General features: G+C 48.2%; 5 protein-coding genes across 5 annotated transcripts; 1 reads left to right on the forward strand and 4 right to left on the reverse strand.

Annotated features, from left to right (window-relative positions):
• Positions 1-88: 88 nt before the first annotated feature.
• On the forward strand, positions 89-412 carry N7446_012316 (uncharacterized protein; the record flags this gene model as incomplete). The annotated part of the gene is made up of 1 exon (XM_058521058.1): positions 89-412. The coding sequence occupies one exon, from the start codon at positions 89-91 to the stop codon at positions 410-412; it is 324 nt and encodes a 107-aa protein (XP_058366424.1).
• A 9,277-nt stretch (positions 413-9,689) lies between these two features.
• On the reverse strand, positions 9,690-10,903 carry N7446_012317 (uncharacterized protein; the record flags this gene model as incomplete). Its single annotated transcript, XM_058521059.1, has 5 exons — positions 9,690-10,086; positions 10,160-10,277; positions 10,336-10,339; positions 10,388-10,672; positions 10,739-10,903. The coding sequence occupies 5 exons, from the start codon at positions 10,901-10,903 to the stop codon at positions 9,690-9,692; spliced, it is 969 nt and encodes a 322-aa protein (XP_058366425.1).
• Positions 10,904-14,509: 3,606 nt separating this feature from the next.
• N7446_012318 (uncharacterized protein) lies at positions 14,510-15,776 on the reverse strand (the record flags this gene model as incomplete). Its single annotated transcript, XM_058521060.1, has 6 exons — positions 14,510-14,689; positions 14,750-14,849; positions 14,919-14,995; positions 15,053-15,126; positions 15,256-15,299; positions 15,403-15,776. The coding sequence occupies 6 exons, from the start codon at positions 15,774-15,776 to the stop codon at positions 14,510-14,512; spliced, it is 849 nt and encodes a 282-aa protein (XP_058366426.1).
• A 3,029-nt stretch (positions 15,777-18,805) lies between these two features.
• On the reverse strand, positions 18,806-19,762 carry N7446_012319 (uncharacterized protein; the record flags this gene model as incomplete). The annotated part of the gene is made up of 1 exon (XM_058521061.1): positions 18,806-19,762. One exon carries the CDS (start codon positions 19,760-19,762, stop codon positions 18,806-18,808), a length of 957 nt encoding a protein of 318 aa, XP_058366427.1.
• Positions 19,763-23,883: 4,121 nt separating this feature from the next.
• Positions 23,884-25,816, reverse strand: N7446_012320 (zinc finger BED domain-containing protein; the record flags this gene model as incomplete). The annotated part of the gene is made up of 4 exons (XM_058521062.1): positions 23,884-24,492; positions 24,543-24,629; positions 24,696-25,259; positions 25,319-25,816. 4 exons carry the CDS (start codon positions 25,814-25,816, stop codon positions 23,884-23,886), a joined length of 1,758 nt encoding a protein of 585 aa, XP_058366428.1.
• Between the last annotated feature and the right edge of the window lie 284 nt (positions 25,817-26,100).

Consider the following 26,100-nt stretch of genomic DNA (forward strand, 5'->3'; position numbering starts at 1 on the left):
TAATTTTTTTGAGAATATAAATATGGTGCTTGTGGCCGCCTTTCACACAACCACATACTTCAGTTGGTCGGAGTAGTCGTCTAAGAAGATGTCATCTTCATGCCTGGTCCATGTCTTAGGATTCATCTTTGCCTTATGCGCACTTGGGGCACATGCTGTACCCCCACCTCTCCCAAAAGGTCTACCAAATCGAGTGTTCTCTATCCTAGACTTGGTTGGCCAGGATCCAGATATCATTGAGTTTGGTAACATTACCTATCAACACTCCTTACCGGAACCAGACAAGTTGAGCTTTTACATTGAAGATGGAGTAAAATTCTACAACTACTCTGAAGGAATTAAGCCCCCTTCCGGGTTTTGGGAGGAGCGCGGAGCTGCTGAGGATACCCAGACTGAGAATAGCGATCGGTAAGCTTTCGCCTCTTGACGGCGAGAAGAGCTGACTGACATGTTGGTGTAAATGCAATAGTTCTCGCCCTGAAACTCGAAGCTTTGCATGGATCAATTGTCCTAACCTTTGTCAATGTGGACAGGAAACCTCTTATACCTGGGAAACCGTGAACTATCAGGTGGTCTCAGGCAACATACATCAAGTTTCAGATCCCCTCTGTCCTCCTGGAAGTATTGGGAAGTCATACACCTATTCTTACTCGTACTCTATCTCAATCCAAGAAGGCCCAGACTTGGTTAGTCTATCCTCTGCTGGTACTATGGTGCAGAGCGCAGGGACTTACAGCAGTATAGAAAATACCTGTTGATTATCTCGACAAACTTGGCATAAGGGCCATGTTCACCTATACGTGGGGGTACGTATATGGAGCTCTGTCAGATAGTGTCTAACTAATCAGTCCAAACAGCCACGCTACGGCAACATCTTACACTGTTACCTACAGCGATAATAACCAGCTACATCCTTTTATTGAGACTTTTCGACCTAACATTTTTGTTGCAAATGGAGTAGCTAGAGTAAGTTTCCGTTTCTTGATCTAATCCTGGAGACCTTCAGCCTAATTTCTCGCAAAGGTGATTAAGAAGACGAAAGACGGACGTATTTGTAGCACAAGTGAGCCCAGTTATATGAACATCCATCTCCCGTTGGTTCAGGGAGAGAACAACGATTGCCAAGATGCAAGCTCATCATGTGGTGCCGCTGGTACGTTGTCCACCCACTTTTACTTTGATCACAAATCATCTCTATCAGCCAAAAATGAATAAGGCGGGCGCTAAATACGAGTCATTAGGTGTCTATGACTCTTGCTTTTACGTTGGGGATTATGCCGCCCTGCTGTGCCCTGGTCGACAGTTGGGCCCGACACCCAATGACCGTGAATGCCCAAGCTATCTGTATCCTAGCCCTTACAACAACTAGACCACGAAATGGGGCGGATCCAGATCCACATTTTAGACCCAGATCCTGAATGCAAGATGGTCAAGGCTATTGTCGGGATATATCCTTCGGTCAGAACAAGCTTGCGGTAACTCACCGCTAGCGACCGGGAGATAACATCCCTTGCTTGGTATACGCATTCTTGTGTGAGCTGCAGCTCGGGTGTTGTGACCACCGAGTGTCGGCGCATGGAATAAGGGGTATCTTGGAACCTGAGCTGAGAAGATATATACATCTACTACATGAATAAATCGACCTTGCTTGGGAGCATAAGCTGTTCACTCAAAATGAGGTAGGATCTCAATCATAAAGATCATGTTTCAATGGATCTAGAGCTGAACAAAATTCCAGAAGCCAAGGAGACGCTCCCAGGAATACGAAAATCCTCAGTGCTTGTGACGGTTCATGGATGCTTGGGTTTACCACTACGCCATCTGGCCAAAAAGGCACAATGTTTGGTCAGCGAACAAACACCCAAGCTACTATATATGCTCGATCTCTGACAAACTGGACTGAAGGTCCCAGGAATAATTTTGGTTTCTCGAGAATATGAAGGGCCCGAAGAGCTAAGTTGGGGCTGTCAAGGATATACATGAAGCATACGGAACGGATTGAGATATGATCCGCGCGGGACCCACATGGTGTACATGGGTTCCCCTGAACGCGAGGAAGCTGTTGAAATTCAGGATGTACAACCCAAGACGGCATGAATTTGACCTATTCTAGAGAGAAAGAGACCAGACTTAAACACCTCTCTGGAATAGACTGTTTGCATACTTTATTCATCCTCCATCATTAGACATTCTAAATTACAACACATTGACATACACTTCTTGCCAAGAGAACCTCCATAGTCAGATATTTTCAACAATATCTGACTATGGAGGTTCTCTTGGCAAGAAGTGTTGTCATTGAAATGAGGTGTTTTAATTCTAACTCCCTAAAGAGGTACTTCTACAGCTATTTGTAATAGTAAAAATACAATAAGCGAGAGTGCGACGGACCTGCAAGAGTTCCATGGTACAAAACATCTAATAAGCCCTATATGGTCGTTGCGCATGAATTCAGAGATGTTGAGGCCTCAGGCTCACTGAGCCAATATCTCAACAGACATTTCAAAATTATTGAGGGTATATATTTCAACCAGACACTACTTTCCGTTTCGTTTAACGCCTCAGAAATCCGACAAATGGAATATTGTAGAACCTTCAGTCACCAAAAAAAGAAGCTGAAAAAGATAACAAAACAAAAAAAAATGCGTGTCTTCATTCATGGTCGCAAGTTCGGAAATTGAGTGTTGACAACGCGTGGCCAAGCTTCAACGGGTTGACGGGTCGAATGACCTCGCTTTCTGCAGTCTAGACGGACAGACTCATAGCTCTACACAACCAACACCACACTAAAGCGAGGTTAAGAAAAAGAAATACATACTTATCGGGACGAAATTGTAGGCGCTTTTCGGTAATTCAACGTTGAGTCACTCACAGGTGAGGTATCAGAACAAGAAATATGAGCCTGCCATTGCGGATTGAATAGTACTCAGTGCCTGAATTTTAGAGAGCCGTGAAAGATTCAACAGTCAGCCAACGTTTCTTGACCAACTCAGCATCCTTTTTCTCGACACCGCTTTTACTCTCTCTCTCGCTGAGCATCTCAAGGCATCAAGGATGTCGCTGCAAATATTGCGGCAAAAAGAAAACATGAAAGTGACCTCAATTAGGACAGGTACCAAGCTTGTAAGTCACAGAAGCCGATAAGCCTATAAATACGTCCTCTACCCCGGCAATTTGCTCTACAATTTATTCTCCTGACTCTGCAAATTCGAGAGGGCTTGGGTCTGAGCCACTGAGAAGTACTTCCCCATTGATCCCATACTGAAATTGCCACTGTACTGACATTCATTGAATACGTGGTGGATTAGCAAGCCATACAGTGCTTGTGAGAGATACAGGTATGATTCCCACCAGATGCACTGCTATCCACACTAGCCGATTAAAGATGTCTATGCGAAGATGCCTCCGTCACAGCAGCCGACTGAGCTGATCTACTGTACAGCCTCTGTGTGTATTCCCAAGAGAAAGCGCGAATACCCGCGTCGCAGTTATGTGAATCTTAGCCTGACCTGTCTGGATTCTACTGATCCTGAAGTCGATGCGATTTAAATATAACCGAGGAAATTCGACAACAAGGCACGAGCGCAAGGGCCACAGCTTTTTGCCGTCTCTTCGTCCCTAGTTTTGGCCACCAGAACATGTGAGTCATGCACTATCTCGCCGATCTGAAAGCTAATGAATGACAGTGAACCAAGGACATCGCATTAGAGTGCCCCCGAGGCTACCACACTCCTGTTAGTGCTCTGCACAAGCCATGGCCTACACATCTTTCCTGGTCCCGTCGCTTAAGACTAGCCAGCATACCTTAGATGAGTAATATCAATAACAGGTATGGACATTCGATTGCGAGCTTGACTGCAAGGAAGTCCATTCATCCTGGTAGTGTGAGTGATTTGTCGCGCCCTCTGCTGTGCTATATCAGTTGTTCGCGCAAATTTTTGTGCTCCAAAACACGGACACTGCTGATTTTCATGCTATTGGAATTAGGAGCAGCCCATCCCAATGTGAAACATCGCTGTTGGGAGTTCTATCGCCGCATCGGAGATAAGACCAAGGCGTCACTACGACGCGTGATCCATCGCGTCTTCCGCGGCAATGCCCGTAGCCTCACGTGATATTTACACCGACATTACGCCTCTTCCTCCTACAACTGCCCCACAGGAGTCAGTTGCTTGCCTCTGCGGGTAGCTCGTCATCTCTCACGCAGTCAAGTCTTGATTTTGAGTATCACATCCTTTCTCTACGGCTATAGCACCGATAAGCCTTGACTATATTGCTCTCCGCCATGACGTTCGGCCAATCTAGCAGTGTCACGCCTGCCACACTCGACTCCGCTTGGCCTCCGGCCCACATTTGGGAAACCATGGGCGCGGCAGACCGTGCCAGTTGGCTAGGACAGATACAGAGAGACCGGGCTAGGCGCCTTGAAATGGATGTAGCGGAGACCGACCTCCGCCGCAGAAGGCCTCGTGTGGACCTTCAAGATGACGATAATCCCGAAGAAAACCGTGAGCCACTCCCCGAAGTCAAACCACTCATCGACATATTTCCTGGTGTCTCCGCCGCCCTTCTTACTCGCGTCTTTGAGAGGAAGTTGAAGGCGACTGAACTCATACGCTTCAAAGAGAAGTCAGTCACCGAGCTAGATCAGGAGGACAGAGTCTTCAAGATGACCGAGTTGGGAGGCACAGTAGGCTTCAAGAAGGCAGCAGCGTCTTAAGGACTGGGGCCCCAATCCTCAAATATGGACGACCTGCTTTCTTGCCTATCTGGCCGTTGTAGGATATCTCTTCGGCGAAAAACACCCTAAAGCAGTTCCCAATCTACTCATGTTTATGAGGCAGATCCTGGACTTCGCTCAGACTTATCAGTGGTCGGAAGCAGTCCTCCGACTTGCTCTTAATTTCCACCAATACATGATGGATAAAGGAGAGTTATCGACGGACAACTACCTGGTCACAGGCCCATTTCGCGAGAAATACCTCCGCCACAATCTCACCCTGTCTGCAAAGACACCAACAAACCCTCCAACCCGGCCTCGTCAAGCTAGGAATACCAGATCTTCGAATAATGAGACAGAAGTTTGCGATAAGTTCAATACGACAGGGTGCTCCTGGGAAGGCTGTAAGAGACGTCATGAGTGCACGGCATGTGGGCTAAGCGAGCATGGCGCCTCCTCCTGCCGCAAGAAGAAATAGCAAGTGACAGCCCTTGGGAACTGCACTAGTGACACCGACAACGTTGTTCTCAATCCCCTATCCCTAAGCCTCATACCACAGGGGCAACCGCCCAGACCAAACACTGCTGTTCAATACCCCGTTTTCAACCCAGAGCTCCCAAGGCTACAGTCCTCTCCGTCGCCACTGCATGCGAAAGACTGGAGCAATCTTCTACGCTACTATCCGGGCGATCTCGGGTCCACTATCGCTGGAATTCTGACCTACGGTGTTCAGGTCGGCTATAGGGGCAAGAAGCAGTTTCGCTATTCCTCCAACCATCACATACATGAACCCGGCATGATCACGGCCAAGCTAGCAGAGGATCTCAGCCTCGGTCGTGTTAGACTAGCCTCTAGGCCCTCCTTCGTTTCACCGCTTGGGTTAGTCCCTAAGCACGACGGGGGTTGGCGCCGCATCCATGATCTATCCTGGCCCCCTGGACAGGGCCTTAACCAGGGCGTACCGGACTCCTGGTCAGCTATCGAATACATGACAATCGACGACATTTACGAGCAGGCCATACAAGCTGGCCCAGGTTGCACAATAATCAAGAGGGACATCAAGGACGCCTTCCGAATCGTCCCCATTGCCGAGGATAACCAGCACCTCCTTGCCTTCCAGTGGACCGATTCCACTTATGTCGAATGCTGCCTCCCCTTTGGCGTCGCAACGGCCCCGTTTCTCTTCAACCTCTTCGCCGAGGCACTCCATTGGATACTCCAATGCCTCCTCCCTGCATTCCATATCAATCATTACCTAGATGACTTCATCACAATTACTCAGTCTCCCTCAGTGTCCGACCCCACAGGTCTTTTTGATGAGGTTTATAACAGAGTCACCGACTATCTACGTATTCCTCGCAATACAAAAAAGAACCAGCAAGGGACCTGTGTAACAGTCCTAGGTATCCAGATCGCTTTATTGCAATGGAAGCTCGTCTGCCACCAGGAAAGTTGTGCCGCGCCACATTGGATGCCGCAGCTGCCTTGAACGCAGCGAGTCTCTCCCTCAAGCAAGCAGAGCGCCTCACAGGCTTATTAGCCTTTTGTTCAAGAGTCGTCCGACTTGGAAGAACAAGACTACAGTCACTATACACCTTCCAAGCCGCTTTCCCACATGGGAGTAGTGCGCGCCGCCGTATCCCTTACGAGGTACGTGACGATTTGGAATGGTGGAAGGACTCCTTGTCTCTCTCCAACGGCGTACTCCTAGTTGACCCTTGCCGCCGCCCCATCACGCATCTCTACACAGATGCCTCTAATTTAGGCCAGGGGCTCTTCTTCTTCTCATCCAAGTCTACATTAGACTGCTGGCTGGCCCATTGTCACCAGCTTCATCCAAGCAATGCTGCCACATTGGCCCTTGCTGAAGACGCACATGCGCACATCAATACCAACGAAGTAGACGCTATTCTACAAGGCTTCCTACTCTTCAGCCACCATTGGCTCCATCATACTCTCGTTATCCACACGGATAGCTCCACAGCGCACACGGGACTCAAGAAAGGCTTTCTTCATGGTCCGCCTAACGCACCTCTGAAGAGCCTGCTTATCCTAGCGGCGGCGAGAGACATCCACATCGTGCCACACTGGCTCCCCTCCGGGGAAAATACATTAGCAGACGCGCTCTCACGTAACAATCTTGAAGACATTGCTAACATTTGTCCCCATTGGCAGGACCTCTCGGTATTGAACCGCCCGCGTGGTTCTCTTCACGAGCTCCTCAGCTCAATACCGGCCACCTAAAACTGCTCTGGAACGGACTCAGCGCCAACACCCGTTCCGTTTACCTCTCCGTTCAGCGCAGCTACGAAAAGCACTGCGCGCTACAAAATTTCTCCGCATGGCCAGTGTCAAGACATTCATTAACCTCATGGCTAAGCTCACGACTCCTTGGTAACGCCAGCCAAAAGGCCGTCAAGCCTGACACCGCACTCGCCGACCTAGCCGCTCTCCGAGCCTACCATATCGATAATTTCCTTGACGATAAACTCTTCGATAACAAGCATTTTCGACGTCTCATAGACGGTGCGAGAAGACTCAACCCCATCACAAAAGTACGGGTCAGAAAACCTATTTCGCGTGACACTATTACGAAACTATCCGCGGGCCTCGCCGCACTCCCGTCACGGCCCTTGGAGATGTCTGCGAACCTTCTAGACGACTTGAACTTCGCAACCGCGTGCCGGGTAGCATTTGCTGGATTCCTCCGCCTCGGCGAATTCACCTACAAGACTGAAGACCTTAGCACACATTCTATCTTCTCAGCCACAAAGTTAACTCGCTCCGACGTCAGATTCTCGTCCTCGTTAGACCACGCACAACTCACACTCAAGCGCAGTAAGACGGACCGCCGCCACGAAGGGGTGCAAATTGTTCTTGCAAAGACGGGAGACGGCGCTTGCCCTGTTGATGCCCTTCAGAAGCTGCTACTCCTCGATCCTAGAGGGCCCGACGCCCCATTGTTCTCCTTCCACAGAAGACCATTCAGTCGCAACAACTCCCTCTCGACCTTATCTACTAAGCTAAGAGCGCTTGGACTACGGACAGAGGGCTACTCGGGTCACAGTTTTCGGAAGGGCGCAGCTCAGCGTGCGCACGATAGTGGGATACTCGACGACCAGATTCAGATGCTAGGGAGATGGACCTCAGAGTCTTTCAGGGTGTATTTTACGGCGAACGCGTCAGTTTTGTACAAGCTCAATCACCAGTTCCAGACAGGCTCGCCGGCCTCGCTGTCTCTGCTGCTTCCACCACCGTCCCCTCCACCATCCTAGTTTGGCCGGGTCATTTGGGCCCTATCTGACGCTACGGTCTACGACCGCAGCGACAGGTGACCCGTTATGGCCAAACTACACTCTTCTTGCTCCTCTTGACTGCGTGAGGTCACCAATAAAGTAAAATCAAAATTCGGCGGTGGAGGCAAAGAGGTCTGGTTGACAGTCAGTCGTGGGTCTCAAAGCCTCATAGATTGTGATTATTACCGGAGGGGTCATCTGCACAAACGGCTTTGTCGTTTGAGAGGTTGACAAGCTTCGACCTCGTTCCATAATATCTTCAGCAGCTGTAGGGCCATTTGTTTGGGAAAGACTCCCCCACCGTAGCCGCAACAATCTTTGGTAGTATCTCGTAAGGCGGATTTTGATCTTGCTTGAAACCCTTCTTCTTCAAGTGCTGAATATGTTCATCATCTGCACACCCTACGACGTGGTGCATAGCCTCAGCTGTACTCGTTCCGTGTTGCAAAGCCTGTTCGGTTGGCGGTTTTTGTCCTTTCCATGTAGTTTGGTAATCACCAAATTCACCCTCTTGCACTTGCTTTTGCTGATTTGGCCGTAGCTCTGAGAGAGCAGGTCTCCGGTCTGACCCTTTCATTGCATAAACACACAATTTACCACGCCCGACACAAGCTTGACAATGGGGAACTTCACGATTGCATCGAATTTTCAAACTGCGGCATGATTGGCAGGAATGAAGAGGCATTGTGGTTGGACTGGTCAATATTGCAAGCTACCACCGTTGTATTCCAACTGTTTAAGCAAGACGTGTGATAGCTATAGGACGCGTGGACATAACAATTGGTGATAGACTGTCACTCCCGATGCACTGCAATAGGATATGTCAAACACTCTTCTCAGCAGGCGCAGAAGCGGAAGGCGTATTGCTGAAAGGCGGTTTCAGCTCAGGGCGAGTGGTACTGCGACACTGAAGAATCCAGTATGTAGGGGCGATTGTTGTAGCACAACACGTTCAAGGTAAACTGAAGCTATACGGGTAGAAGTCAAAGAGTCCATAGAAGATGGAAACCGGAACTTATAGTGTCTGTTGGTTTCAAAGACTGTATACAGTAACTCAAGATATGTAGCCAGGTTTGATGATTACAGTCCGCTGATTCTGTCAAGGATATAGATGAAGCATGCGGAACGGATGGAGATATGATCCGCACGGGACCCACATAGTGCACATGGGTTCCCCTGAACGCGAGGAAGCTACCTTTCTTTTGCTTCCTCGCGCTACGTCTTGTATCTAGAGTCAACTATAGTTATTCCTAATATCGATTGTTCATCTTGAAACACTATCCACCTCTATGTATACGTGAGACCCTCACACTCCCAGATCTTGCCAATGTATTTCCAGAGCCAGTTCACATCCCTAGGGCATCTTGGATTCCGGACAGTAGCTTTTACAGAGGAACTTTTTGCCGGAAACTCCGTGGAAAATCTACGTACGCTTCGAATCTTCAGGTGATCAGTGCCGACCTCACGCCCGTCAACGCCTTAGGAAGAGCCCCGAAAGGGAGCTGTATTCGAGGATAATTCACTATTTTGGGCGGTATAGATGATGCACCGGTCATACAGGCCCTTCTACGTTCTCTATGGGGCATGAGGTCCAATGGCTTTCAATCACTTCCCTCCTAGGAACTAAAACTTCGAGCGTGACTCTGATTACATGTGCTCCCCTTCGAGGGTACTTATGCTGATAACAGCTCGTTTCGCACCGTTACAGTCGTCTCCTTAGTAATCCCACCGCGTATCCCCTCCAGGATCTGGCGGGCACTGTCTCCATCTCCCCAGTCATCGTGGGCATCTCCACGGATGTATGTGTGGGCGCGCGTCGTGATGTGAGACCGAGTGTGGCCGGACTGTGCATAAGTGGGAGTGAGCTCGTACGTCGGTCTTGGGGAGCTACCGAGGTTTTCCACCATCGTGACGAAGAGCGGCCGCAGACATGGAACAGAAGAACAGATCACCACCAGACCTGCCTCAATGTAGGCCCAATGTACCAGATTGGCTTGCACAACTGTAGGGTATCCAATTTCACTCGTTGAACGAAGCTCGACCGCCTTGATTATACAGGCGATCATGGCACTATAGAAAAAGCGGCAAGGATGGTGTTAGAAAATCCAGACACGAGTATACTTGGAGTTATGTATGCCCTTACAAGAGACCCATACTGAGTAGGCACAGCAGCACAATCTTGATGCGCAGTCTGAGTTGCAAGCTCCAGAAGCTATAGATCGGGAAGGTCGCGAGGTATAGATCAGTTGCCGCGTTAAAAGCTAGGGCGGTCAGTAACGAGCGTGACAGCCATAGGAGCTAGGGAGAGGGAATACGGACCACCCTGAAAATAACCACAGTTTATCTGAATGCTTACAGGCATGCAATATACCTTGCATTGAAGGTACATCAGGAGGATCGGAACTATGTTAACGGGTGGTTGCAGTCCTAAAAGTAACCAAAAGACAGTCCGCGTTTTCGATTGTAATGGAACGAGACGGCGGAGGTACATGATGAATGCGATACGGCCAGTTGCGCAGGAGATAATGCATGCAGACGGTGCAGCCAGATACCATTGAATGCGTTGCACCTCCTGTTCTTGCGTGATGGTCGAGTTGCGAGCGAGGCTAACCTGGACTGCGACAGTGACGCAAGCCGCACTGGCAATGAGGAACACCTACACGTAGAAACATGATAGCAGGGTCAGCCCGTCATTCCGCCGATGAGAACAGGGCGAACGCACGAGCGCAATGATCATCACAACATCATCGACGTTGAAGTTGGCAATCTTGATCTTGGCGACTACCCGGAGTGCCATGACGACAATTGCAGCCGCAGTGAAGGCCCATGCTGTTGCCAGTACGCCAGTACCGGCATTTTTGTTGTCGTCTGCCGTTGTTGATACCATGGTGGAAGAGACTTGCGAACGTTTTGAAGGAGGCCGGAGCCAGCCTCTTAAGTGCCGTACGGGGCAACCAGGAACTGAGTTCAGAACGGAGGCATGATTTGATCTAAACCTTATTGGACTTTTCGAGGCCCGTCGCCCTTTTAGTCCCGTCGATGGGATCCAAAGCTTTAGCCCAACTCGTCCATGAGTGGAAGTCCCAAGTCCCATAGTGGGAGTCCTGTGGGGCTTGTCACACTATCTCCGCGTCTCTCCTATCAGGAGAGATTAAAGAATAGTATAGTATATCAGTATAGCGTGAAATACACGGTTATCAGCCATTGAAGGTTTTTTTTGTTTCCCTCTTTGGATCCCAAGAGATCCAAAACACTTAGCGTTCTACGGGTTCGATGAGTCCTGGGAAAATTCGAGATACTATTCCAGGAAACTGTGATACCACACCAGGTACTCTTTAACTATTCTGGAAGCAGAAAATTCATTAACATGATCCCTATCTGTCGAAAGCCGCTATCCAGTGGTACTATCAGCAAAGTGCAAGATGTGAGATATTATTAATTACCATTGAAGGTCCTGTCATGTTCTTTGGAACATTATAGTATGCGTATGTATATCCTCTATCCTATGGGGATCTCTCGGGATTCGGCGGATACCAGTTATTTGGATGGTTAAGGTTTTCGGGGTAACCCCAAATCCCAGCCAGCCATGTGGTAATACGTGTCGCGGAATCTAGCGTAATTCACTACCGAGCTGGACATCCCAAAATACCATTTATGGTAATATCTGGCCTCTTCAAGGACTTTAGAATATATATACGACTTCGTGACTTGAGATATAAATAATTCTGGCTTTTCCAAAACTGGATAGAGTATAGACAATCGTAACCAATTTAGATGATCGCAGGCCCAGCTCTTATCCCTAACGTAGCCAACTTCCTTATCTGACCGCTCTCGCACGCGCGGCAGCGGCCATCAAGGCTTTTTTGCCGGTCGGCAGTTCCGGGGCCGCCTGCATCCTGTTCTCCCCTCTTCTGTTTCTTCTGTCCCGTCGCCTCGTATTTTGAGAGATAGCTTTAATACTGTATACTCAATTTTCTCTCATTCCTTTGCTGCTCGCCACTTTCTGCAGTGCAGCCGCGAACGTCCCAGGGCAAACAGCCAGCGATGCTCCTACCGAAAACGACGGTCACGGCAAGGCCACCTACCGGCTAGCTCAGTGGTCAATTGATCGTGGCCAGTCCCCTAAGGACGGTCTGCAAATACCTGCAATCGCCCACCCCCGGGTTGTCCGCCAGCTTCGGCTGGTGCTGACGCCGCTTGCGTCGCGCTGCCCCAGCGCGTCAGGAAGATGCTCGCTATCTTTGGCTCCCTCATCGGGCGGGGCTTTATGATTTCGGTTGCCTACGGAAAAAAATCATGTAAAATGGCAAATCTGATTTCGAACTTGGTTGTACTCCTGCTGGCAAACTTGTGCAAACGCAGTGAAAGCTCGACACGGAGATTGTACCGTAAACGCAAGAGATCAATTTCACTTCTAATTCCTGTCCAAGCAAACGGCCGAATGCCCATTGATGTTTGGTGGTTGGACGTCTAGCCCGGGTCAGCGCAAGTCTCGCTTGACCTACTACTGTCACCTATTTTGTAGGAAATTGGTCTTGGATAAAGTAGTGAAATCGGTTGCTTTTACTGTTGAACCGCAATGATAACCGGTTTGACCGCGACTGACCGTCTCAACCGCGATCTGATCCGTTGCCCCACTTGAACCGTGCACTGACATGTTTATCCGACCAATTCTGCTCTTTTGAACGTTCGTAATATTTTGTATCGAACACCAACGCGACGGTCGGATCAAGGATATCCGTATCCACATGGAGCCCGATCCAGTAATTGATTTGAAGTGTATTTCCAGGAGCAACATGGCTGCCAGATCAGATTGTGTCATTATTTGGCGACGAAAGCCACAATTGAAGGCATGTCCAATCGAGAGTCTGCTATACGATTCCAGGAGCTTTGCGCTTTTAGGTTTATCAATAATAATCCACTAATACCTTCTAATGTGATAATATCTGTCAACTGTTCTCTACCTTTAAGTTGCATACTGATACGAGGCTGGCCCTCTCCTTTGGAACTTGGCTGTGGGAACTAGTCCGCAGACAACCCGCGAGATTGCTTCAACCTTTCCAAGTCTGACATTCAATGGATTTAGTATCATGAGAATAGGTGATATGGCAAGATCAGTTCGCTTGAGCATTCAAAGAGGGCCATAGCCGCGTAACAAGCCACATGTTCGTGGAGTCCACTCTGAGTACTACCCAGACCACCTAATCACAAATTATCCTTCCGTTGGTGCCAACACACACTGACATAGCGCTGGACAACAGCCTAGGGATTACAGAATCATCACAGGTTCAGGTCGAGCCGATAGGCAGACGGTCGGGTCGGAATATACGCCGCCGAGCTGATCGGAATCTTACGTGCCATTAACATTATCAACAAGCATGACCGAATTTTCATAGAAATAGCCGAAATCGAAACCTCATGTGATTAAGGGCTCAAGTCTGTCAGATACAAACAGAAGAAACCAAGATTGAAGCGTGAAATATGGATGCAATCAGGGAGCATATGTGCATCAACGTGTGCCCCGACACAGTGTAGTGCTTGGGTGAACGTTGACTCAGGACTTGAATAGACCCATGAGAGTAGAACCAACCTCCGATGCCGTTAACCAAAGCCATTAAGATATAAGAGGCTGTCAGTCGAGATATACCAGAAAAGCCAGCGTTGTAGAGCGAGACGCTGCATAAAGCCAAAGCTCCAAACCCCTCCAATCACCAGCACTCGTTCTCTCTTCTCTCTTGGCCAGGTTATCAAATAAGTGGCACCGACCACCCCGCCGAGTGTGACTCCCAGGAAAATGGAATTGTTGTTCCCCCTATCAGTAGCCTCTAAAAGCAAGACTGATACGGATGTCCCCCACATGTGAAGAATAATTCCGAGGTAGTCCAGCAGGAAGGAGGAAGAAGGGAGCTGCTTTCCCGAATCCAGCATGTAGTGACAAAAGGGAGAAGTCCCAAAACAAACGAGTTGGGCTAAGAGAGAAACCAAAGCTGTGGCCGTATTGCTTATGGATGAAGGGCACTGAGACATATGGTAAATAAAGCAGAGTAGGATGATACTGCCACATAAATGGAGTCTCGGGTCGACAGAGCCGTTGGTGTGGACGAGTGTGCTTCGGAGCTTCGAAAAGCGATAGCTGGTTTCCATGTTGACAAAATATATTGTCAATGAGCACTGCATCAAATATGCCGCTTTCCCTGATAAACGCGTTGATTCGTTCACGTGTCTTCTCACGCCCCGTATCCGAATAGGGCTGTTTATATTCAGAGGTATAGGGTGAGCCGAACGGAGTAATGGTAGCACCAAAAACAGGGACACCTAAAGCGTATCGAGCAGAGTCATCTGTCCAAGTCGGGTACAGTGCTCAATAGCCATCTGGACAGCGGGGAAGAGTAGATGAAGCTTCTACCGGGCCTGGGCACCCATGGTACGTCATAGAATAGCAAGCACCATAGTCAGCTATCCAATTAGCAAGCCTTCATTTTTCTCATTTGTGTCAATGACGTAGCAGAGCAGGGAAGACAAAGCAGGTGAAACAGAACATAGGAACTGATGAGATGGAGAGGTACATACCAGCGCCTCCAGCATCGCTATCCTCATGCATTATATGGGCCTCAAATGGCGTCACAGATGGAGAGCCGCAAGCCTTATTGGTAGCGATATCAAACTCCTGAGTCTACTTTAATCAGTATGGTTACACAGCTAGAAGTGACCAGAATAGTTGCTCATTACTCACAGTAATGACTCCTTGTTCAACGGTGAAATGTGGTCTCTCCCAGAGAAAGCAGACATTATGTGGCCCACAAGTGCCGGAATAGGAAATACTGGTTGTAACGCTAATAAGACGGGTTATCAGTACTCCCTAATTTCTGCATATTGGGGATTGGGTTAGTAATTTAACTCACGTGTCTGAATTGTGAGAAGTTGATAGTCCGAAGGTGCTTAGGAATTTTGTTAGTGCGCCCGTCCACCCTTTCCCCAACTGTTGCTAAAGTTAGGCATACGCAGTTTTAAAAGGAAGCAAGTACACAAAACTGACCCCGGGAATATTGTCACTGCCGCCAATGTTGACCCCTGACGCGGAAGTAACGGAGACGCTCTTTGTTATAGAGCCTGTGCCACACAAAGCGCCGCTTTCGTAATGATAGTCCCCATAGACGTTCGGGTTTGTCGACTGAATAACGGCTCTAGACGAGCTTCTCCTGCATTCTGGTATACAGAATGAACTGCTGCCAAACTCACACTCAACATCCGTGGTGTGAGGTAAAATTCTTTTGGCATAACGACTGGGTACAATAGTCATATTATGGTCCCCTGAGATTAAGGAATGCCTAGATTAGAATCGTAGTGAGTTCAAGGTCCATAAATGTAAGCGCGGTATGCGTTTACCTGTATTTCTCAACGTCTTCAAGTGTGTAAGATTGTTTCCCATGGCTATTAAAAAACTCTGGAGTCGACATCAGATACTTCCTAACCTGCTCTGTTGTGAGTGCAGGTATATCGAAGTCCTGGTATGTCAAGTTTTTGCCATCAACAACAGCATGCTTCTCAACCATAGGAACACCGTCATAGACAGTGCTGTCAGGTTTCCACTGTCCATAATCAAGGGATTTATAAGGAATAAAGACGGTTTCATTGCTTTCACTGAGAGTCTTGAGGAATAGGGACGGTGCGGTTTCGGCACTTTGCTGGTGTGCAGTGCTAGGATAGCCATGCGCGATGCGAACACCCAAATGCAGTAGTAGAATAAATAGACTTAGCATTATGGATGCAGTTTAGTTGAGCTAAAAGCAGAGAGTAGCCTGGTAAAAATGTTCGGTAGTATGGAGAAGCACTGTTCGAGGACGCTTCTATTTATACCTTCACAGGGACATGACCTGCTGTATTCATTCGTATCAGGCATTGGAAGATTTGTTTACTTCGGGAAATGAGCCTTATCTCTGACATGGCGCTACACAGGATGCAGATAAGTTGTCAGTTCCTGCAGATGGAAAGTCGCAACCTGTCAGGAACATGGAGATAGGCATTATATTAACTCGTCAGGTACAACTGTGACTAGCCGAGATCTGTGGTCATCCAATACCCTCTCTTTGGTTTACGCGTCCTTTTTGCGACCTTCTGTCACCTCGGACATGTAACCTTCGAGCGACCTTATGCTCGAGGGTATTTCAACCCCCTCGGCCTTCAGTAGATCGCCCACCAGAATCAACACTCTTTCCAGGTCTCGTCGTTGTTTTCCCCCTTTTGATTCCGTTGCTCTAATTGGCATCCAGCATATTTCCATAGCTATACAGGCCATTGCAATGTACAACCTCATATAACTTCCGCGCCGCTTACGAACAGGGTACAATTCCGTGGTAGCAAAATCCACGACGGAACGGATAACCGGCTCACTACAAAATTCACCAATTTTTCCGGACCCCCCTCGCCACCCAAACTCCTAATATAATGTTACCCAGACCTGTACCTTGACACTTTCGGTAAGCCGAACTGCCACCTTCCTATCGCTATTACCCCTCTTAAAAAATTCGACGGCTGCCTAGTAGAGTACCGGCTTTGGACCACTCGGATATTATTGTATCTTAATTTGCTTCGAATGCCAGCCTCACCAAAGGATATGAAATGTGCTCTGGGGATTATCCTCATTTGTTGAATGGCTGTCTGACATGAGTATGTCTTTATTTGCTTGAGCTTGAGCATCTCTGACCAAGTACCACATATTTTATTCATGTATATATATATTTTTTTCTTTATTTTACAGTGAATTATTTAATGAAGGATTTGAAGAGATGCGGGGTAGACTGACTATATTCGCTAGTGGAAGTGTCTTTCTCTAGTGCTGATAGAAGCTTCCGCTAGTAGAAGCGTCTTTCCCTAGTGCCGACAGAAGTGGCAGGAGCACGGCATTATTGACCATATTGCTTGAAGCAAATGACTGGACTAATTAGAGTTCTCGAATTTCCGAGCCGTGTGTGCAGGAAGATGGAAAAATAAGGTTTGACTCAAGCTGCCACCCAAACTTCTGTGGTTAGTTAAGACTTCTTAATCTAGCGATAAGCGAAAAACAAGTTCAAACTTCGGGATTCACCCCCTTATCCCCACTCCTTATTTTGTTTGCGAAGTGGAGCGGTGGTGGAGCGGTGGTGGTTTGGTAGTTTCTTAGAAAGCTTAACTATGAAGTTAACCAATTAATCAATATCTTTGAGCCGATTTAGCTTCCTCCACACAGGCGCCATGTAGGGGGTTTACTCTCTTGCTTAACCAGCAGAAGAAGCAGGGTTAATGCCACGTGCATGCGGGGCACCCGATGCAGCCCGAATAGGGCAGCAGCGCGAGTTTCGGAAATCGGGCCTCCGGTTTCTACCACCCGCATGCGTGCAAGAAGGGAAGGGATGCAAATGCAGCAATCAAAGCCAAACATGCCCAAAAAAGAGAACCTGCCTCTCTAGGGGCTTCTACTATCGAGTAGGTATTCCGCATCGCGAAGAATATTATCGCTGAAAATGCGCCCAGACGCCGTTAGGAGACACATTTCCCAGAATTACAGAGTCAGCTGATAGCCTTGTAGGAGGCAGCACTCACTAACTGATCTTCGCTTAGTTAATTATTGATGTGGGAAACGCGGCCCACTAGCGTAGGCGGATCTGCTTGAGATAATGAATGTTGCTACTGTTTCAGTATTGTCCAGTAGACTCCCAGCCTCTCACACTGTTTCTATCTTGTCTCGTGGCGCAGCTTAAAGCAGATTCTGGAGACTTAAATTCTTATAAAAGCCGCAACACACTACGGATAAAAAAGTGGAAGCACATTATATCCTCCTTCGAACATAAGTTAGTAGGCTTCTTGCCTTCATTCAGCTGTTATCGTTGTCCTCCAGAATGCGTACCATCTCCTATTTCCCACTAGGTGTCCGTCCGAAACGGGCCCTGTTAGCAGCCTTCGTCATGTTGAGGCTGACTATGCACTGTGACGCAGCGGTTCAATGCACAGTTATCAATTCTCCAAATTGCGGCTCACCATCGCCAAACACATAAACTACCAACCAATGTAGGCTCCACCTACTATGCCGACGGATTCCATGGTGGTACTATGTATGCCAAGTTACAATCGTCAACCGCAGTTAACGGGTAAGACGTCATCTATTATCCAAGTGACAATGAACCTTCCATTGCTAATATTGTCTATATATAGTAACTCTCGGTACCACGACTTGACGTATAACTTCAATCTTGGCCCTTACGACGGCACATACTGGGTTAGGTTGCCCACCGCAATTGGAGGGGGAACGGAATGTTGTGCAGTTTACAAGAACTGCGATGTGACAGTGGATTCCTGGGACATGACGGAGCCAGTGCCATCCTCATACCAGCTGACATGATTGATTTAGCCATAGGGAAAATTGGTTATAGAGAGTTACTATCTTCTCTTCCATGAAGCTATTCATAACCGGCACCGCTTCGCCCATGAAGCGGAGGTGAAAACGTGGCTGGCTGAATGCCGCACGAGCCTATTGTTATAACGCACCCTCTTTCTTACGTTTCATAAGAGATGCTTCCCCTCATGTTATTCTTGCATTAGTTGAGCTGTCCTCACCGAATCACGGTATATTGAACCTCGGTGTCCTCCTGGAGACTCAATGTTAAATAGAGTGTTCCGTGAAAGATTCGTGAGGAATCCTCAAGAAACAGTCTTACCACATTTGAACTTGTTACTTTCTTCCTTACCTCACTGACCGGCCTCCTACCCTGCAGTTAGATTTTATCTAACCTGAATACTTGCGTTTTACTGGAAACTATAGATTCGTTGACCGACCTCTACGCTTGGCATCAGTTGTGTTACGAGCAGGGTGGATGATGGCCACGCTGGACGAGCGCGGTAGGTCACTCAGCAACATCTTGCTCTCCTTGATCTTCAGGCGACTTCCGTGATGGACCCACCATTGAGTCACCAGGTGGTCATACTCCTCGTTAAGATTGATGGCGGAGATATTCTCGCCGGTACCACCATTGAACAGATCATCCTTCTCAGTGAGATAAACGATCTTCAATGGTTCCAAAGCGCCGGCTAGCTCACCAGCAGCCACATTGGCATTAACACTGAGCACCTGGCCATCGGGGGTCTCGGCCATGGAAGTCAGGATGGGTAGGCAGCCAGCTGCAATGGCCGACTCACTAGGCTTTTTCTTCACGCCATTGATCGTACTCACCAGGTTATACTTGAGCTTGTCCAGATAATCGGCCAAAAACACACCGGCGGTGATCGGCCGAGCATGGACACCCATACGCTCCGGCTCCTCGACCAACTTTATGTTCTCCTCCGGAACGAGCTTGCGCGCCAGCGACGGGGTCTTGCCATCCGTGACCCGGATCCCATTCTCAAATTGGGGCTCGGCACCGGCGGCTTGTATCGTGCGGTTGAGCTGCGGACCAGCACCGTGGACGACAATCGGGTAAAGACCGACATGGTTCAGGAAAGCGAGGGCCAAGGACAGGGTCTGGAGGTGCTCGGTGATAATCGCACCGCTGACCTTGATAACGGCGAACTGCTGGGGGAAACGGAGGAGAAGTGGGACAGGTACTGCTGGGCCTCGCCCTTGGAACCAATGTTGCTCCGCAGATGGACGACGGTGCTCCGAGTCGAGCTCAGGAGAGGGCCGGCGGCGCGCGAGTGTGGTCGGCCCTGGCGCAGGGAGTCGACACAGCGATCGGAGGGGCTTGGTGGAAGCTAGCGCGGAGTGAAGGGACAGCATCTTGATCACCAACACGCGGCAGCTTTAATTGATAATTAGCAGGTCGCTAGGGGAAACGTCCTCATTTTGTAGAACGGATTGAGAGGAGCAGAGAGAGGGTGTTAGGGAAAAGAGGAGGCGAAGGAGCCGCGCATACACTACTAACCATGGGGACTTCAATATTTTTTTCTGCATAGCTCCGCACCTCGTAATCTAGGCATATCAACTTCGAAAAGTTTGGCGGGGATGAATGCGGGAAGCCGCAGGAATGGATGGTGTATGCATCGCTGCTGATACATGGGCAGGAGGAGACTATGAACGAGAAACTCCGACAAGGGCTCACAGATTCGTGTCGAGTCAAGAGACTTTTGGACCTGACGGCGACGGGAGCCAATCTGAACCGGGTGGCTGGCAAATTAACGTGGAGGGGTTAGAGGTCACGACATCTAGGCCCCTCAGCAAGCTGCTGTAATTCGCCGTGGCAGGCAGCTGTTCTCTCACGCAGTGCTTCAGGTCAGGCAGAGACCAACCAGCGTTGACAATGCTGAGATACAGTAGGGTTGGGGTAATCAGTCCCCGGTCTAGGCTTGCCACCAATTTCCCATCGAGTGCAAAGATAGGATGTCCGAACACTAGGAGGCGGTCGTCGTTCGTGGCCGTTCCCGAAGTCCCGAAGGAAGCTGACTTGGCCCGAATAGAATGCGGGGGCTGGTTAGTGTTCAAATATGCCAAGCTTCGGATGGGATCCACGGAGATAGTGTGGAAACTCTGATGGACTAACCCACTATGGACGGTTGATACTAATTAGTATTAAAGGATCCGAAAGACTTCTAAAGGAAAGGTCTGCCTAGAGGCCTTGTCCATGTACTTTCTGGAGTACAATGTCCCTTCATGATTAACGTTAAGGCCTAGTACTTTCTCTTGCCCCGTGAAGAACTCGTCAAAGCATGGTCTCTACCTCTTTGTACCGTCTCTGGCTATATAGTGGGAGACCAGTCTGATAAAAGTGTTGAAATATCTGACTATGAAGGTTCTCTTGGCAAGAAGTTTTGTCATTGAAATGAGGTGTTTTAATTCTAACTCCCTGAAGAGGTACTTCTACAGCTATTTGTAGTAGTAAAAATACAATAAGCGAGAGTGCGATGGAGCTACAAGAGTTCCATGGTAGAAAGCATCCAATAAGCCCTATATGGTCGTTGCACATGAATTCAGAGATGTTGATGCCTCAGGCTTGCTGAGCCAATATCTCAACACTCTACGAGGTCCATTTGACGAGTTGCTCCTGTCATACCACATATATATTACAAAAACCCCCGCCCACAGGTCCATATACATTCATTAAGCTCCAACATTATCTGACCCACCACCAAAGGGCTGAACTGCACAGAAGCTCCAGTCAGCTCTATGGCCCAGAAAGATATGCTGCATGAGGGTATGTCGGATACTCCATCATTGATAACCCAGTTGCGATAAGCTAACCATGTTTGACAGGGGTAATGGAAAGCATAAGCTCATTATCCGGATTTTCGGCCGCGTATATACCCTTTCGCGCTCAGTACCAGATCTTGCAGGTCGTACAACGACAACTCGAAATTTATGCTTTCCGCTTTATCCAGGGATGGCATTTAGCAGAGTCACTCGCGGCCGGATGGACATGCCCAGAGGCCTCAGAGTTACAAAAAGTCTTCCGATTCTTGAAAGCTCAACGAGAGAAAGTCAAGGATGAATGTTATCAGTTAACTCTGAGAGCGTTGACCCGTTGGCGTGGCGTGGTCACTAGCATCCGCCACGCGGCTGTTCATCGCATTCCACAGGATCGAAAATCACCACTTGAGCTAATCCGCCTTGCCATCAAATTCTCGAAATGCACTGTTGGCTTGGAAGACTCCGAAAGTCTTTGTCGCCTTCAAGCGTTCGTGAAGACGGCGCTTTCAGAATTCCACCATCTGACTACCCAGCTAAAGCAAAAGGCCAGCCTACAAATCCCCTTGTGTAAAGCCAGCCCACATCATTTGGGCGGGCGCTTGATCTTGCTTCCAGAAGCTGTAAAGCGAGTCCTTCAGTGCAGTGAAGATGACTTGATCTGCAAAGTTGAACAGTTTTTAAGCGCCGAGTTCAAAAGTTCGTAGGAGTCTTCGGTTTATTCCTACAACAACAATGGCATTTGGAACTGCACTGTCTCTCTGCTGTGGCTAATGTGGGAAAACACTAAGTGAATTCTCGCGATGACTTTGAAGATTCTGGTGTCTTATTGTTAACTTTCACTTGGTATAGATCTCAGAACACTCGGTCAGTCTTTTTCCTGATCTCAACTAAAATTTCTGCCCTGGATTATCTGTCCTGATAGATGTCAAAGGCACACAAAATGTCTCAATGGTCAAAGCCATTGGAGCGACGACTGCCTAGCAGAAGAGTCCTTCCACTGCTGCTTCCACTCCTGCTCTGCGCTGGTTTCCTCGGCTCGGGATCTGTCAAGACCCACCCTCAATGAAATTATAGCTCGAATCAAGCGCGGGTCCCTGGAGGGGTGGTTTGCAGAGTTGAAATGATACTGCAGAGCCAAAGTTTGGGTTGCGTCCATTGTGGTGCTGACGAGTTTGTGGAAGCTCTCAAAACACTTACAATAGAAGTCGTTTTCAAGCCCCTGTTGAGTATGTTGCTGCAATCGTTCAGCCTTCAATTCTGCAATTGACATCTCGGGCTGAGTTTTGGATTTCCTCAGTCGCGGCCGTGTGGTTTCCAAGGCCATGGTAGATCCACGAGCCATAGAGATTTGGTGGTCTAGCAGATTTATCTCAGGGAGAGATGGCTTGATTTGTAGGGTAGTTGGTATGGAAGTCATAGGTATTGCATCTTTGGCCGTGTCGGAGGATCGACTATAGATACTGGAAGTGTTATCGCCAGAGTGACCGGGAACTTGTTTTCGAAATGGGTTCATGTTGGTTGCAGACGGACTACGTCTCGTATTTTTCTACTTTCCGAAACTGAGGTTGGGATGGGATGGTCGCTTTATAGAAACGGAAAACTCATTGCATGGGCGAAACTAGTGGATTGGTGTTCTTGAACATTTTTCGAACTGCTTTCTTTCCTCACATACTCACCACTAGACCTCGGCAGAGTCCACGCATGGACTGTCCAAAGCCGCCCAAACCTGCCCACTGGGCGGGTTTGGACAGTCCACTAATATCCATGGGCGGACAGGATAGGGGGTGTCCGCCCACTGTCCAAACCTGCCCGCCCAAACCCGCCCACGCGGGGTATTCGTAACATGCATATAGTTATGCAGTAGCTTAGAGTATCTTAAGGTATTAGGGATACAAGGAATCTCAACTGCATCGAGTGGAAATAGCATCAATTCAATTTTAATAGGTTTCAAACTCCTTAAGCCTCTTAGAAGGTCTACATATCCTCCCTGATGAGCGCTTTCGGCCAATCCCTTCTGGCAATGGAAGAACTAGACCATCATCACTTTCCTCATCAGCGTCGCCTTCCTTGCTAGCTACGCTGGTTTCATCGCTATCACCAGCCTGATTTCCCAAGAAGAGTGCTTGCTGGCTATGAACCTCGGTAGTCAACCGACCTAAACTCGGATTAGACACAGTATCCTGTTCCTCGGTGTCACTAATCCCATCTATATAATCATCTCCACCATCAGCGTCTACCTCTTCATCCTCGGCCTCCTTCTCATTTCTGAATCTATCCTGCTTCACAGTCTCTAAATAACGACCAGTAAGTTCAAACCTAGCCGAGCACAGATACATCATTAGATCCTGAATGCTGGTTGGCTTCAGTGATCCTCGACGATAGTGACAGATATCCCGTGCAGAGTTAAAGAGACGCTCTACACCTGCACCTGTCGCTGGGATAGAAAGAACATCGCGTGCTGCGCTTGCGAGGGCTGGTAGCGACGACTCTTGCTTTCTCCAGAACTCGAGCGGGTCTTCTTTGACTGTACCTAAGGTGTTCTTAAATTAGCCTGCTTCTACTTATTAAAGTAGGATTAACTCACCACTGTCAAGATATCTTTGAATCTCGTCTCCCTGGCTCTCCTTACTCTCCCGGTCTAGCATTGCCGAAAGCCTTGAGCCTGTTACAGGCATCGTAGAGTGAGTTGGGGAACCAGGACGCTTTGACAATCGTACTTAGTAGGGCCGGATATAGTCATAGAAACTATCTCGGTATGTCGCACGCCATTCATACTCATTCTCAGACCATTCATCACCAGAGAAGTAGTTGAGCTTATGCGATGGGGCAAGGATTGTACCAATTGCATAGAGATGACCATGGGCATTTGTTGTCTTTCCATAGTAGACTGCTAGCTTCCGCTTTCCTGCTTCTAGGGCTTGTCGCATCGCTTGCTTCCAGCTCACCTTTTTCCGTCGGAGCTGGTTGAGTGATTTCTCAAAGTGTTCAAATAGTGCATTGTAGATCTGGAAGACATTGTGGATAGTGACGTCTTTGGTTTGGCAAAGAACGGTGGTAAAGTTATAGAAGGGTCGGGTAATGCAGAGAAGGTAATCGATCTGACGCCACTCCTCTCGATCTAAGAAAAACTGATTGTATCCACTCTCAGTGCAGAAGGTCTGATAAGTAGACCGAATACGCTTTGCGCGGCGAAGCAATAGGAATGTTGAGTTCCAGCGAGTCTTTACATCTTGGATCGGAACTAAGGTTGTATCCCCTGATTGAAGCTTCAAAAAAGATTCACGGAGCTGGGGACTAGCGTTGACAAAGACTGCAAATGCCCTAACCTTATAGATATATTAGTAATTTGAGTATGGATCAGACCAAATCAACGTACCTTATTAAATGTTGAAAGAATATCTTTCTTCCCACTGGTTAGCCCAGGTCGGAATTCTCTCTCTGTATACTCATTGCTTGGCTCAAGCTTCATATGAGTTAGAAGATCTCTGAGGCTTAGTTGAATGACATGTGCAATACATGGAACTCTGACTATTGGTGCACTAATAGCCTCGGCCAGAGTTTCGATCTCATCATTTAGACTGTCTACCAAGGTTTGGTTGTTCGAGGCATTATCGGATGTAATTGCCAAGATCCGATGAGTGATATCGTAGTCTTTAAGACGGGTAAGAAGAACCGAGCTGAGATTCTCACCAGAATGAGTGCCTTCTAGGGGCTCGAATCCAAGTAGAAACTCTCTATAATTCCAATTGATATCGATAAAATAACCAGTGATTGCCATAAAAGCCTGCGAGAATGGTGATGTCCAGCAATCAAGCGCGATCGAAAGCTTGGCTCTCTCGGGTAGTGAATTAAGGATCGATTGTTGTTTCCCTTGCCCGATCTGGTGTATTTGTCGATGAACTGTTCTAGCGGATGGGAATTGAAGAGGCCTTGGTGATGCTTGGGCTCGCTGGAGAAGCTTCTGGAAAAGAGGGTTTTCAACAATAACATATGGAAGACGAAGACCAGCAACAAAGTCTGTTAGATCCTCCATAAAAGCCTTCTCATTGAATTCTATCGACAAGGACCGCTGGGACGGAGGGTAGAGTTGTCCCTAGTAATATCACATGTTAGTAGCTGAATAGAATTGATACCATCTCCAGTCGAACTTACTTGTAGCTCAAAAAGCTCTTTCAGATTACTAGTCTTACTAGCATGGCTAGCTAGTTTCTGGCATTTAGCCCCTTTTAAATGTCTTGTCATTGGTGTTGTCCCATTTCCTTTCCGACTCGGATGGTCAAGGAGCTGGCCACACTCCTTGCACAAAATGCGTGGATCCCCAGTCCGGGTATGTGCGACTTGATGGAAAGATCTCCACCCATCTGAATGGCGTTTCTTCACATCAAAAAACTGGTGACTCTTCTCATAGAGGTCACTTCGAATCGATGTTGTAAGCCACCACTCAACAAACTCGTCTTTGTTCATTTCTGTATAGAGAACCCAGTCTTTAATGATCTCTGGACAGGAGTGTGGCCGAGTCGATATCTGGTCACTGCCTAAAGAACGTGATGTAGGCGCTGTTTGTTGACTGATCAAGATATCTGGTGCTAGGAGAGGGTCAATATTATCTCCATAGAAAGATGAGGAATAATCCTGAGTTTGTTGTGACATTTTCCCGGGTAGATAAGAGAAGAGCTAAGGTTCATAAAGTAGAATCAAGAGTATAGAAACAACTTACAAGTCAATAGTAGGTAGCTAAACAGAGACTAGGAAGTCGCGACCAGGGGTCTGCTTACGCGTAGGATAGCGGTATAGATTAGTATAGATTTTAGGTGATATATCATAAATAGGCAGATCCGACTAGAAAACTCTAAGATCCGATTGGCTACACTATGCATGCTTCTAGGTGGGCGGTTTTGGACTGTCCAAACCCGCCCATCGATCCTTGAAACTTG

This window comes from Penicillium canescens, assembly GCF_028828765.1.
Source record: "Penicillium canescens strain IBT 15451 chromosome Unknown utg000010l_segment0_segment0, whole genome shotgun sequence".
NCBI classification, from domain to species: Eukaryota; Fungi; Ascomycota; class Eurotiomycetes; order Eurotiales; family Aspergillaceae; genus Penicillium; species Penicillium canescens.